Source organism: Pangasianodon hypophthalmus, chromosome 1, assembly GCF_027358585.1.
Source record: "Pangasianodon hypophthalmus isolate fPanHyp1 chromosome 1, fPanHyp1.pri, whole genome shotgun sequence".
In the NCBI taxonomy this organism is placed as follows: Eukaryota; Metazoa; Chordata; class Actinopteri; order Siluriformes; family Pangasiidae; genus Pangasianodon; species Pangasianodon hypophthalmus.
The window spans coordinates 27043435-27057777 of NC_069710.1; the positions used below are offsets into that span (position 1 = coordinate 27043435).

The window sequence follows — 14343 nt, forward strand, 5'->3', positions numbered from 1 at the left end:
AGATACAGGTCAAGAGCTTGAGTTAATGTTCACTTCAAACATCAGAATGGGGACAAACATGAGCTCAGGTACAGGAGAGTTTACACAGAATGGTGCAAAAACTAAAAAAACATCCAGTGAGGGTCAGTTCTGCAGGTGGAAATGCCTTGTTAATGAGAAAGGAGAATATCCAGACTGGCTCGAGCTGAGAGGAAGGCTGTAAGAACTCAAAAAAACACTCTCACCTAACAGTGGTGAGTAGAAAAGCATCTCAGAACGCACAACACGCCAAACATGTGGCCTATATAACCTAGGTTTCCTGTTCTTGGCTGAAAGGAGAGGAACCCAATATAGTCTTCAGCTGTCGTAGCCTATGCCCCTCAAGAATCGACATGTTTTGTGTTCTGAGAGAGACATAACATGTCTTAGTAACATGTTGGGCCACCACAAGCCACCAGGACAGATGCCTAGATGCGCCTCACTGGGCAGAAACATAAATGGCATCGCCCTCTTGGTGGGACGACTCCACTGAATTAGTTAGCAACAGCATCTAACATGACTATATTCTTACAGACAGGGTGAGGTGAGAGCTCTTCATTCCTCTTTTCCCTGATCTACTTGATAAAAATTGGCTTCAAAGTCAAACCCAGGAGCTAATAAACATGGAAGTGACTCACTCTCTCTCAGTGACTGCAGTTGGGTTATTCACTGTTAGGCTATGATGTCTTTCATCTACAGTAAGGGTGCATGGGGAGTTTCCGTAAAGCCACGGATAAGTGTCTGGATCTAAAATTACAGGTTCTCCTTGGTCTATGCTAACACTGCTTATGGTGGAAAATACCCTGTGAATCTGCATGCAAAGTTCTGTACAAACAAATGACAGCTGTCTTTTAATGATGGACTTGAACTGGATGTGCGGAGAAAATATACCACCCAAAAAAGGAACACACATGAGGGGGAGAAAAAAAATCATGTGCATGCCTAACAGAATTTGAACATGGTTATTTACAAATAAATGCATAGTTTTATATTGTGTAACCAGTAGCCAGTATTACTAATAATATAAGGATAATAGCCTGGGTTGCTGGCAAACTGTCTAAAATTAGGTTGCTAACAAGCAAGTTAACATTAGACTTACATTCTGTAAACCAGTAACCATGGTCCTTAATAAACTAGTTACCATCAGGCTAATTATTACATTGTGAGTAATAATCAATAATCAAGGTTGCTAGCAAGCTATCTCACATTAGGCTAAGTATTACACTGTGTAAACTAGTAGCGAATATTGCTAGCAGGTTTTAGCCCTCACGCAGAATCATAACTAAACTGGATACAAATAATAATCGTTTTTGAAGGTGTTATAGAAAATCTAAATATCTGCTTTTATACAGTGATACACATCAGAAATGTCTTCTAGTATGGTCATATGTTATTGTTGCCATATTCCCCATTCAACTCACAAATAACACCAGCACGAGACAGGAACATATGACAAGATTTGACATTAATGTCATATACGCTCCCTGTGCTGTATATCTTCGTGTAAGGAGGGGGGGGGGGGGGGGGGGGCACGTGGAAATTATTGAATTTACCCACAGACACTCATAAATCAGAGATGTTTTTTTGGATGTGGTACACACAAACACACCTGAGGATACATACAGCAGTGCAATTTCAGTAATCTTCACATCGGTAGTCGAGTCTATTACATATTAGCCAGCAGATTAATCATTTCATGTCTGACTAATTTATAGAGAGCAGCATGCTGGAAGGTAAACAGAGAGCGCATAGGGACATGACTCTGTTTGTGTCCCTGTCTTGGTGTCACAGATAAATGTACAGAGATAGTGAACAAACAGTAAAGCAATACTGAAAGTAAATAAAGCACCGCAGCGTTATTCATCAGCTGCAATTTCAGCCGGTTTACTGTCTACTGTGTACGTTTATAAGGCTCGACCTCTCCTCAGCGTGCTCAGAACTGAGAACTGTGTGAATTATGTGTCTGTGTCATCAACAAGAGACAGAGGCTGAGGAAAGGAAACAGGAAAAACTCCCACAGGAATAACGGATCACTGCTGCTGACCTAGATATGCCACCTTACATCGTGAATATATAATGGCACGGTTTGATCTCATGAACACGCCATGAGTCTCGCTTGTTAAGCTCTAATCCATAAATAAGTCAGGCAGAGGGTGATGTGCGCTCACTTCCATAATGAGTGTCAACGCCAACCATCAAACTTTCTGCTTAATGATTCATGCAGTCTGTGATAAAACAGGCTTTTTATATTTGAGAGAAATGCACAGCACCAAACATCAGAGCAATATTTGATTAGAGGGACTGTTTTCTGACTCTGACTCTTGTTCTCCTCTATCACAGCTACCAGTCTGGGAAAGTGAAGACTCCCAAACCCTAAGACACATAAAGCAACCGTAACTTTTTGACCTGTTGTTCATGTAACCATCATGAAACTTCATATACAGGAAATAAAAGAGGCTTGTGATTTGCTGGGTTACTCTGATCAATAAGTCTTCCTTCTTACCAGAATGGCAGGACCAATTATGATCTATTGGACTCTTAGTTAGAGATAAATTCATATCAATTCACAAGCAAAAGCTTAGACCATGGCATCTCTTGGTAGGCCACATGAAAGCCTCTGGTCAGCTGGAGGATACCATAGCGATATCTGAATTAGTTCCCTACTTATCATACAGTGCACATTTTTTTTTGTATTGCCCAAATTCCAGTCTGATTTCCTGCATAATTTATCATATTTCACAGATCTGCTTCTACACAAGTTCCACAATACACAGGGTTTATTTTCTCAGAGGATAATGTATTCTAGGCATCGTATTTAAATGCTAGTTGCGTGTTTCATACAGAAAATCACATTTAAAAGATTACTTTCATATTTAAAAAGACCACTATACTCTCTTACTTTGGTATGTCTTGCAGTGATATGGTCTCACAATCCTACATAATATTGTTGACAATTCGACTGTGAAGTAAATACCCATATTCCTTCCAGCGTTTCCCTCACTGCTGCCCTATACAGTGTTCTACACAAAACAGTAAATATAATAAATGAACGTGTGAGCGGATACATGATTTCAAACAGTGCTTTAGTACTGAGTAATCTGTATTCCTGTCTGATACTTTAACAGCCTCACTTGTAAGTTGGAATGGATAAAAGACTGAATGAATACATGCAAATGTTAATGTAATGTAAATGTAAATGAGCTTCTCATAAAAGGCCATTCTCTGAACTTGAATACAGTCACACTAACTGTTCCAGGGCTCTTCGTATCACTGGAAAAAAATAAAAAATCAAAGGTTAAACAGAGAGCAGATGTATTGTGAATTAAATAAGATCCGGTAGTAGGATTTAAGAAGGGGAAAGATGATGTTGCACACACTGTCCCAAGCTAAATTTGTTAGAAATACCACAGTTCGTGTTTATGTACTAACCAGCATTGCGTCACAGGAACAAACAGAACAAAACCAGATTTTCCTTAGTTAGGAATGGTCTGATTTTCATACTTTCAGTGGTAGAGGGTAAAATTACAGCAGTTCCATCAGTTACGGCTATGGCTAATTAATTAAGCTCACCTTATAGCTAGATAATGAATCACTGTCAATGAATAATCTCAGTGTAATGAAAGTCACAGAGCCCGTGCCAACTGTTCTACAGCATTTTATGGCAGGCTGAACAAGTGATCAAGTGGTCTTTATTTTCCAATTACAGAAATAAATGCTATAACAGACCTACAGTCCTCTGGGGGATCTCAAAGTTTCTATGCAGAACAATGTTTCTCTACCAAAAAACGGGTTCCTAAAAGAACCTTTTCAGGACGCTACCTTAATTATCCAACGAACCCTTAAAAACCATGAACCCTTTTTGTAAGACTGCAGACATTAACCAGGTATATGTGTGACACAAACATGTATTAATGGGAATAGTTTCTTTCTTAATACCTAGAACCTGTCCTGCATTTCAAATTTAGCTACATCGTATTATTTGCTACGCTCTTAGAAATGGTTCTTTGAGGGTCCTTTAAGCATTCATGGGATAATTAAGGGGTCTTCGCTGCATAAAAGGGTTCTAACTGGATCCCTTCCGCCCTGCTGAAAAGTCCATTTTGGTCTGTCCACCTATCAGTGGCAAAAACACAGGCCGAGCTGGTCAAATTTGTAGACCATGTTTGCCAGCTGGTATGGAAACATTCTAGTACTGAACTACCAGCACTAATGCTACATCATAGACAGGCTGTTTTTAAGAAAGTAGTCCAACAGTTAGACAATTAGAAAATCTAAAACGTTTATTTATCGATTTACTCAAGTAATACGGAGCTGTAAAACAGGATTGATAGGGAAACACTCTGGTGTATATTTCTACATAGAACCTTTACAAAGGACAACTCTTAAGAGCTCTAAATTTTCCAAGATTGTATTCATGCCAGGTGGCAGTGATGAGAATTTTACAGACTGGAGAACTTTATAATGTGGATTAAAATCCTTCCAGAGCCATTCAAAATGATACACAGCTCGAGTCTTCACAGACTCCAAAACAAAAGTTTTAGAGTCTGTGAAGCAAATCTTGCAGTGAGCACACTGTCTGAGGCAAAGCTGCCCTTCACAAAGCTGGTCTGCTCATGATTAATGAGTGTGCCAATAAACGCTCCAAGCCACATCATCAGGGCAGGCACATTCACAAAAGCCACAGACCCTTAAGAGCACAATCTTCAGACTTTTTTTTTTTTTTTTTTTAAGCGTTAGTTATATCAGTTTATTCAAACAAAAGCACCGAGTCATTTAGTTGGCATGTCCTAGACCAGGACAGTGTTGAGATCTGACCTAGCAACACATCTCATTCTTCTTCGTTTTCTCTGACAGAACAGGGAATGCCAAAACACACCCAATTAAATTTGTCTGCAGGATAAATGATGGAAAACTCTCACGCACAACATCTTGAGTGGAGGAGAGGAAAGACAGAGTCGAGTCTTGCTCATCACACACAAAACACATTCATGTCATGCAGGCTTCAGTGTGTGTACCTACAGTAATGCACTTCATTTATTTTACTGTTAATGCCAAAGCAATTCAATGACAATTGTCCTTATAGCTGCTCATTTGCAGAACTGAGATGTGGAACCACAAAGAGTATGTGTGTGTATGTGTGAGAGAGGGGGGGGGGGATTTCTCTCATGCACAGCCCCTATGTATTAAATTCCTGGTCCTTATGCATTCCTGGTGGAGTGTGTAATGACTTTCACTCCACTGGCCATTTATATATTGCATCACCAACATTTTCACCCATTCACAAGCCCTGCAATTTCTCCATCTTGTACCCTTTTATTCAAACAAATCCCACTGCCAGGGTTCACCTGTCCTGGCATGTTTTATACTCATGCCGGTTAAACAGTACCAAACACACCAACCTCACCATCTTCATTTTCCACAGTCTCAGCATCAGAAAAGCTATTTGTCTGAGCAGACGGGGCCATGCTGTTTTCACGGCCCTTTGTGTTGTCTCGTTAACGCTCGGCTCTTCCCCAGGGAGATAAAGGAATGGCTCTGGGCCTTTTCTGCTCCTCAAAACTGTGTTGCTTTGTAATAGAGTTATAGGGGGAAAAAACCTGAGAAAGGCAGGGTGGTTTGCTGATCAGAGGAATAATTGGTGTTTTGGATTCTTTTGCAAACCAGAAACATGGATTTTGTGTGTGTGTGTGTTCTTAGAGTGCATTCTTTACAACAAAACAATAATGCATGCTTCCTAGTGAGAACGGAGATTCATGGAAAACACCGCAACATTAAATCATTCTCTTTAACAAGATCCCTGCAGGATTTGGTCATTTTTAGTGTGCTTGCTCAGTGAAAGATGCTGGTGGATCCTGTTTCATTTACAGGGTCTCAGATTCAATTAGTGCAGTCCACTTCTACAACCTCTGGCCTGCCCTGAGGGGCTACAGCTGTGCATGGGGAGATACTCATTCCAAAAGCAGTAATCCCAGGAAAAGTGATGGACAACCAGCCATCCCCAAGTGTGCTCACACTGAGTGAGTGAATGGAAATGATCTGGAGAGATCTCCATGCTCCAAGGCCTGGCCAGTCACTTAAAATTCAAGCTCCATGCCTATGCCGATTTTATCAAGCTACCACAACACACACACACTGCCAATTCACCCTAATCAGACCCTTCTAGGTGGAGACTTAGATCCCTAATGAGCAATGAAAACCTGCTGAGAAATCATGAAGAAAGGAAGACTCAAAAGGGAACCCGTCCTCTTCCTGGTGACACCATATAGTGAGATTATAATCTATTGCAGTATACGGATGCAAAAGGGTAAAGGCCAACAGTACCAAGTGTGCTGAAATGTTCAGTGTGAGCAGATTGTGAATCCTGGGATGAGCACAGGACAGTGTTTATGATTACAGCAGCAGTTCTTAGGTACAAATCTACAGTATCCAGGTGAAATTATCCACTGAAGCAAGGGTGAGACTTGTGTAAATCTTTTCAAAGTGCAACTCTTTAGGTTATCCATGTAGAGCCATCCACAAGAGCAGAGGGTGAGTGAAGAAGCTCTAAGCAGAAGCAGAGCATCAGGATGAATCAGGCAGATCTGGAGGGCGAGCAGTAGAAGTGTGTCAGAAATTGCTCTCCTGGTCACACTTATACTCCCTGTTTTCTGTTTGTACCCTATATTTGCATGCCATCTTCTGTAATAGGCTGAGCATTTCACTATCGAGGTCCCTGTTGTGTCTGGTGGAACATATCCAGTAAAGATGGATGAAGCCGGACACATTGTCCTCACTCTGGATATACCGTTCTCTTAAACCTCTGTGCATTGACCTCCAGGGATAAGACTAAAGTAAAACAGATAAAATATTTACATGGCCCTGTCTTAAGCATTTTTCTCTCTTATTGATTGAATTTTTTCCTCATTTTCAGCAGATTATCTTACACACTCTTTGTACTGAGGAGTCGTGTGTAATATGTATGTATGGGGAAGCTGACATTTCAAAAGCAGATCGTTTTCCAATATCTCCCCTCACCTCCATTCGGACTGTCACACCATGTAAAGGACAAGGTAATATTCTTCTGCTGCTCTTTTGATATTTTCTTTTCTTTTTGTTCTTTTTATTGTATTTGCCAAGCCTGGTCATTCAGTGTGAGACAAAAAAGAATAGAATACAGATATGCACTGAAACAGAAAGTTCATTTCTACGTATCACATCCATCTAGTAAATGAAGGCAGAATGCTAATACGGTATGGTCTCTGATGATAGGCTTTTCCTGATTAAACCGTGCTCATGTGTACAAAGCTTGGCTAATTCAAATGGACATGTGCGTGTTAATGACAAGAGCGGCATAAGAACAGTGCGTTAGCTTTGTATGGAAGCTTTCCATTCAAATGTACATGAAGGAGTGTTCAGAGCAGACAGTGTTCCTGGATATATAGGTTAAATCTGGAACACAAAGGCTCAAGGGGCTATTAGCTGCTGCTCTGAAAATAACAAAGATGCTCTCGTACACTCTCTCACCCTACTCCTGTCTGTCTCTCCTCAGGCAGCTCGTCTTGATGTCACTCTTACTCGAGGTGAGATGTGATGGCTATCAGACTGGTTGCTTATTTGGAGGTCATATAAAGGTGGTGATAGTAGGGAGGCTTGTTGTTCCAGCAATACTAATTACACCCTATTAACAGTGAACACAAATGTTAGACATAGAGGGACGTCTTCCCTGCAAGGCAATGCTGCTGTGACCACAAGTGTGATACGAACGAATCCCTTCTCCTCCATGCCCTCCTCCCCATGCCCTAGTTCACTTCACTGCACTCATCGTCCCCTACTCCCTCATTCTCTCTCTCTCTCTCCTCGAGCATCCCCTTCACTCATCAACCTCGACCCATCATGCACTGCTCCAGGAGCTTTGCAAAGAATGGCACACACGCAAGCATAGTGAAAATGTGATGGGTAGCAGGGTGGGCAGTCAGTCATACAGAAGATAAACAACACCTAATTACCTCTGGAAATGGAGGCTTTTGCCTCACTGTCTGGGGAGGAGATGGCTTTATGTGGCTCCACTGAGCATGCTAAGATGCTGGCAAGGCCTAAGGTGGAGCATGGATGACTACGTATGCCCAATATGAATAGAAATTAATGATCATGTGACATCTCAAAACACACTACTGTCCTCAAGACAATAATGCTAAAACAGCTATAATGCTAAACACTACAGGAACTGCATTATCTCTTTAGGGTTTCTTATTAAAAAATAATAATAATTAATTAAATAAGTATTAAAAAATAACAAATAAAGTATAATTAACAACAACAACAACAACAACAATAATAATAATAATAATAATAATAATAATAATTATTATTATTATTATTATTATTATAAAACAGTTAGACACACTAAAAGAAAAATAACATACGCTTTTGTATACAATGTATGCTTTCGTTTTTCTCAAACACAAATTGGGTAAAACAATCTGCATTTTTGTTTTCCTACAGGCTGCCTGTCTGTGCTTAAATGAAAAATGTAATCTTTTATATTGTATGCTGTCTGACTGATTACAAAAAATAAACATACTGCATATAATGAAACATACAATATATTGCATGACATAATACTCTGTTTAGGATGCCTGGCATAAGCATGCTTGAAGCTAACTCTATTCTGCACTATAGTGATGTTACTCCATCACACTTGTATATTACATTAGTTAACATCTTCTCCTCCATATTTCATCAGCTGTATCGATCTCCCTACAAACACATCCATGTTTCACCTCGCTTCACTCGTCCCCATTTAAAATTTCTATTGCTTTTTCTGATCTGCTATTCATCTCCCCCATTTCCTCTTCATCTTTCTAAATCTCTGTGCCCACGCAGCTATGCACTCAATTTCTCTGCCCATCTCTCATTCTTGTTCCATCCTTTCATCCCTCTCTCCTCCTTGCTTTAGCCATTAAGCTCTCACTGCCGTCCAATCAGTGTTCGCATTAAGCTCTGTGGTGAGAGCTCATCAGAGCATGTTTAGCCAGGCGTTCAGATGAGCTCAAATTGCAGTGTGTTGCCAACGCTGCAAAGCTTTCCTTGCAGGGAAAGTGTGTGTGTGTGTGTGTGTGTGTGTGTGTGTTTCATAAAAGTGAGACAGAGGACTGAATAGTTGTGTGTTCACATGTGTATGCATACTTCAGTGTGTGTATACCTGTCTGTGTTATCATTAATGTGTGAATCATTAACGTCATACATGACTGAACAAAAAACAAACAAACAAATAAACAATGACGCAGAGGTACAGTAAGGACCAACAATAAGACTTTCTCTCCCATAAGGTGTGTGTGTGTGTATATATATATATACACTCTCCGTGGAAATAACAGATGAGGGTAAGTCTCTGAGGAGTGGTAGATCTAATAACAGAGCATGTGGGGTGTGTGTGTGAGTGAGTGAGAGAGAGAGAGAGAGAGAGAGAGAGAGAGGAGTGAAAGAAAGAAAGAAAGAAAGAAAGAAAGAAAGAAAATGGAAGGTAGTAATGAAGGAAGGGATGAAAGCAAGAAAGAAAAGTAAACAGAAAGAAGGAAATAAAAAACAGCAGGTAGAAAAGAAATAGGAAATAGGAATGAAGAAAGGCAAAAAAGAAAACAAACAAACAAAGGGCAAGGTAGGAATTAAGGAAGGAAAAGGAACAAGAAAGTAAAAGAAAGAAAGTGTGTACATGGTGGTGTGTGTGTGTGTGTGTGTGTGTCTCCCCCCTCCTCTCTTTCATAAGTGGTACTGCCACTCGACTCTAATGAAGAGAGATGATGCAGAGGGAGAGGGGCCAAACCACCCACGGCCTCGGGGGGAGACTCTCACAACCTTTCAGCCAGGAGCAACACAACCCTCAAACTCATTTCACCAAGAGTGCAAACACACACACACACACACACACTTAACCCCAGACTAGCACATTCATTTTCATTTGGTAATCAAACTCTCTTCAAAAGACAGACACAATAGACACAAACGCGTGTGTGTGCTTGTGATTGTGCCTTTATAATTACTGACTTCCTTTGCTCCACAGGATACAAACGAGAAGCAAAGCGCAAATTAGTGGCCTTGATAAGCGACCTCTGAGTTCCTGAAACATGACCTGGAAACACTTGTCATCTTTATTGTTCGTTACAGCGCTATGCACGGTGCGCTGCTCCGCTAACTAATCCCATTACTCTAATCCGCCATGAAACAACTTACTGCACTGATAAGAGCACAGCTAATTTATCCCGCATTCAAATGAGGACCAAATCAAAATAATTAACAGCGGCCTGTATTTAATTAGTTCGGCAGAGGCAGTGTTGAACACGGCCTTAAACCGTCAAGCCTAAAGCAGAGGACACAGATTTAGGCTATACAGCGAGTTAGCAAGTTGCCTAACAACCCTGTCTCCTATCTAACTGTTCTCACAGCTGTCCTTCTGTTACGTTTAAGGTCACTAAAACTTTTTCTTTTCGGGTCTTTGAGTGTGATTATGTACATGAAACACATCTCAAGTTGACTTACTCTGAAAATCATGCTGGTGTATTTTAGTAAATATAGTATAGTGCTTTTCACTGACCACACCCACTACTCATTAATATTCATTCAGTTTTCATTAATATTGATTAACTGGCACATTCAGTTTCTGATATACAGCTGACCTGTTTGATACAGAATTTAAAAATAAAGAATAGACAAATATTCACCTGTGGGAGTAGTAAGAAGTTTCAGAGTGATTTTATACTACAGTTTATCAATAATAGCAACTAATTAGCTGATAGTTGTAAATTAGCTAATTAGCACAACAAGAAAAGTATTTGACATGTTGATACAAGCGTACTTTTTTCATCTTATTTTGTGTTTCGTGACTTGCTAAAAGCCTAAAACTGAGAATCAGGACACAATGACAATTCCCAAGACTCTTTTCACTCTTTGTGTGAGCTGGTTATGAGTTCAGCTGTTAACATTAGCTCACTCCAAAGCTGTGTTTAATAGTGCATTCAAATTGAACTTTGAAACAAAACGTTTGAATTTGAATATATACCATTGCTAGGCATCTTGGAAACAATCTAGCTAATGATCAAGGACAATGATTTAGCCGGATTTTAGGCACATTAGCTGTTAAATCTTTTATACAGTCAACGTAAACACACAGTGTGAGTAACAGAACTATCAGGAATATTAACATTTCACTTAGTTATGCTTGTAAATGAATAACACTCACTAGAATTATCATGTATTTACACTTAGCATTGCCTACTAACCAAAGATCCAAGGGTTCTGCCATAATAAGTTGCACAAATGTTGCATCACAACTCATATACTGATATTCCCTGAAAGTCCCGAATAACAAAAGATACCATAAGGACATGTAAACATAATGCCATTTCACCTGGACTCACTTGCAGTGTGTGTTAAGTGAAACCATGGGCTAAAGTCAGTGAGTATGTAAATGTATCTCTGATGTGAAACAAATCTGAAACTTTGAACAGTCTGTAAAAACAGAAATAAATAAACTACACATGCACTCCCAATTTCACTTTTTTTCACATTTCCCAAAAGACAGAAATAAAATGCCTGTTTTCAGCAGTTTTCTCAATATAGCCACTTTACAGCGGTTTGTGCAGAATTACACTCAGTAAATCTTCACCAGTTATGTAAAGTTAAAAAAAAAAAAAAAGAAAGAAAAAGAAAAACAACTATGTCTCTCTGAGCTTCTCTGATGAGTTTGCACTGCTGGAGTTGATGTTGGGATATGGGATATAAAGGCTTTCTGGCTTTCTCACAGCCTCAAGTTGACAGACTTGCAGACTTTACACAAGTCATTGCCTGGCCTTGCATCATTTTCTCTCAAAGTTACCCAAGCTGGATCACAGAGGCCCTCAACTTCAAACTATCTGTGCATGCTTCTGAGTATACATTATGTTTATGAGGAATACTGTGTACATTTTTATGGCATCAAATTTATATGCACTTATACAAGACAAACTGTGTTCAGCTGTGTGTTTTCTGTCTCAGCCCAGGCTGTGCTACAGAATAAATAAAACATACTTGCTTGTTATAAACCATGTGTTTAAACTGCCTCGGGCTACCTGGCTGTTTTGGCTAAAGGTAAGTGAGCCCTATTTAGCAGCAGAGAGCAGGTCAGAGCTTAGAGTTTCCTGCAGGACCACCACAGAAACACATTCACTACTGCACAGGAGCAGGAGGGGGGATGAGATCTACTCATCTGGGTTAAGTGTACCTGAACATGTCACCCAGGCCCTTCAGCACGCTTTTCTTGGCTTTGCTCTTTTCCTTCTTTTCCTTCCCTCCTTTCTCCTTCTTGCGCTCATCTTTGGGCCGTCCGCCGTTCAACTGGCCATCCTGGTATGCCGCTCCAGCCAGTAAGGCCACGTCATTCGCTGTGGAGACGGAGTCACGGCCGGAGCGTGAGCTTTCCTCCGTGTCCTCCTCCACTGAGACAGAGAGAGACAGAGAAACAAATCAGAAGGCACTAAGAGACATGAAGAAAAAAAAATCATGAAGCTGCTCAAGGCCAGACTGCTGGCTGCTATTTTCACAAACACTGCGGAATTCCAGGCTTGTTGGCCCTGATTCAACCACAAACACTACATTTTTGTTTGAATCTAGAGTCATGTTTATTTGGAGGAAGTCTATTATAATGTGCTGTCTAAACACAAAACCAATTAATAGCCTGATCTCTCAGGTCTATAAACATATATGAGGCCTGTTTCCACTGCATATAGCACGTGTACTGTACAAAGAACTTTTAGCACCAGAAAACTGATTTTCTATTGGCTAGCAGTCTAGTATCAAAGGTCCCAGCTGTTTGGATTTTGGTACATGTTTACAATCAATACCAAAAGGAACTAATGATATGTGAGGGTGGGGCTACCAGTACAGTTTGTTGTCGATTGGCTACACATACACAGAGGAAAGAAAATAACTGGGCCACACTCAGAGTTGCGTTAATCGCATATAGTGATATACCCTAACTGTGCATACTAGTATTCAGACCTCACACTGCATACAGTGAGATTTTTAATAATCTGTTACATTCAATAGAATTTACTAATCTGGAAAACCTGGAAGACTGGTATGCAAAACAAGACCTTTCAGTAGGTTTTTAGATTACACAGGAGGTTATTAAATTAAAATACTAATCATAATAGAAAAAAACAGTGTTAATACTCAATAATAGTCTAGAACAATACATAAATCTGTGATTTGCTACACCACACTAGTTTGTTTAGTTACTCGTGGACACATATTTACGCCAGTATTGCACCACACGGACATGTAGTGCTCACTTATGGGGATGTGCACAGGTGACGACAGCCGTTTTGTGTATGCCTACGTGTAGTTGCAAGCAAGTATTACCTAGCCTTTACACAAATAAACTATGTTTGTACATCAACTTGTACATCTCAGATAAAAGTGGCGGCAACTATTTAATTTTTATTCACGGACACTTCAGCTGTATTTGGCAAGTCAGAGGGTAAGAAGATGACTGGCTCTCTGGAGTGTTTAGGCAGAGCTGCACTCCTTTCATACTCATTAGGAGAATGAAACAAGCTGAGCCTTAAATTTAGCTCTATATTAAGCTCACCTTATTGGGAGAAGTGAGCCAAAACCATGCTAGCAAAATGCCTCATATAGCATAACAGTGCTTCTGTTTTTCCTTTAATTCTTGTATAGTTTATTTGTAACTATGTAGCTGAAGTAGGACCACGAGTTCCTTTAGAGAGTAGTTCTACTCCAGTAGCAACTCATTTGACTGATTTTCAGCTCTCTGAACACAATTAAGAAGTGGTAATATGTTGAAGTCCCCAAAACATGTTTTTTGAAGACATCAGAGGAACAGCAGAGCTGCTTTGCTAATATTCTTTTTTTTAATACAATTCTCTGTTATGGAGACTGCTTCGAATCAAACGCTTATGTCTTGTATCTTAATGGTTTAGTGCATCCAATCTATCTAAATATTTAGATCCAGTGTCAGTATTGATAAAGTCACTAAAATGACAAAAGCAACATTTCCTGTCTATACACTAAATTTCTACTTATACTATGTAGCATACGCTTACTCTATAACTAGCATTTTTATTCTTTCCCCACAAACCAGAAATGGTGTATATAAAATACCACTTTAATCACAATTAGAATGAAGTAAATTAGCTAATTTTCATTTCACCATCAGCCTGATTATAGCTGCAATTTCTATGCTGGATGCCCTGCTGCATCTAATGTAATTAATCTGTCAGTAATTGTAAGTTTAAATCAACTCTGAATGAGCAAAGGAGGGGGAGAAAAATACAGCTGCTAATTACGCTA

The 14343-nt window shown here is 39.8% G+C and overlaps 1 protein-coding gene across 7 annotated transcripts in view; it reads right to left on the reverse strand.

Annotated features, from left to right (window-relative positions):
* pard3aa (par-3 family cell polarity regulator alpha, a) overlaps positions 1-14343 on the reverse strand; it is a 379511-nt gene that overhangs the window by 98563 nt on the left and 266605 nt on the right. For all 7 annotated transcript variants that reach the window (XM_053233962.1, XM_034309095.2, XM_026944876.3 and 4 more), the window contains one exon: positions 12254-12467. In XM_053233962.1, the coding sequence (XP_053089937.1) occupies positions 12254-12467 (214 nt within the window). The remainder of the gene's footprint in view (positions 1-12253; positions 12468-14343) is intronic.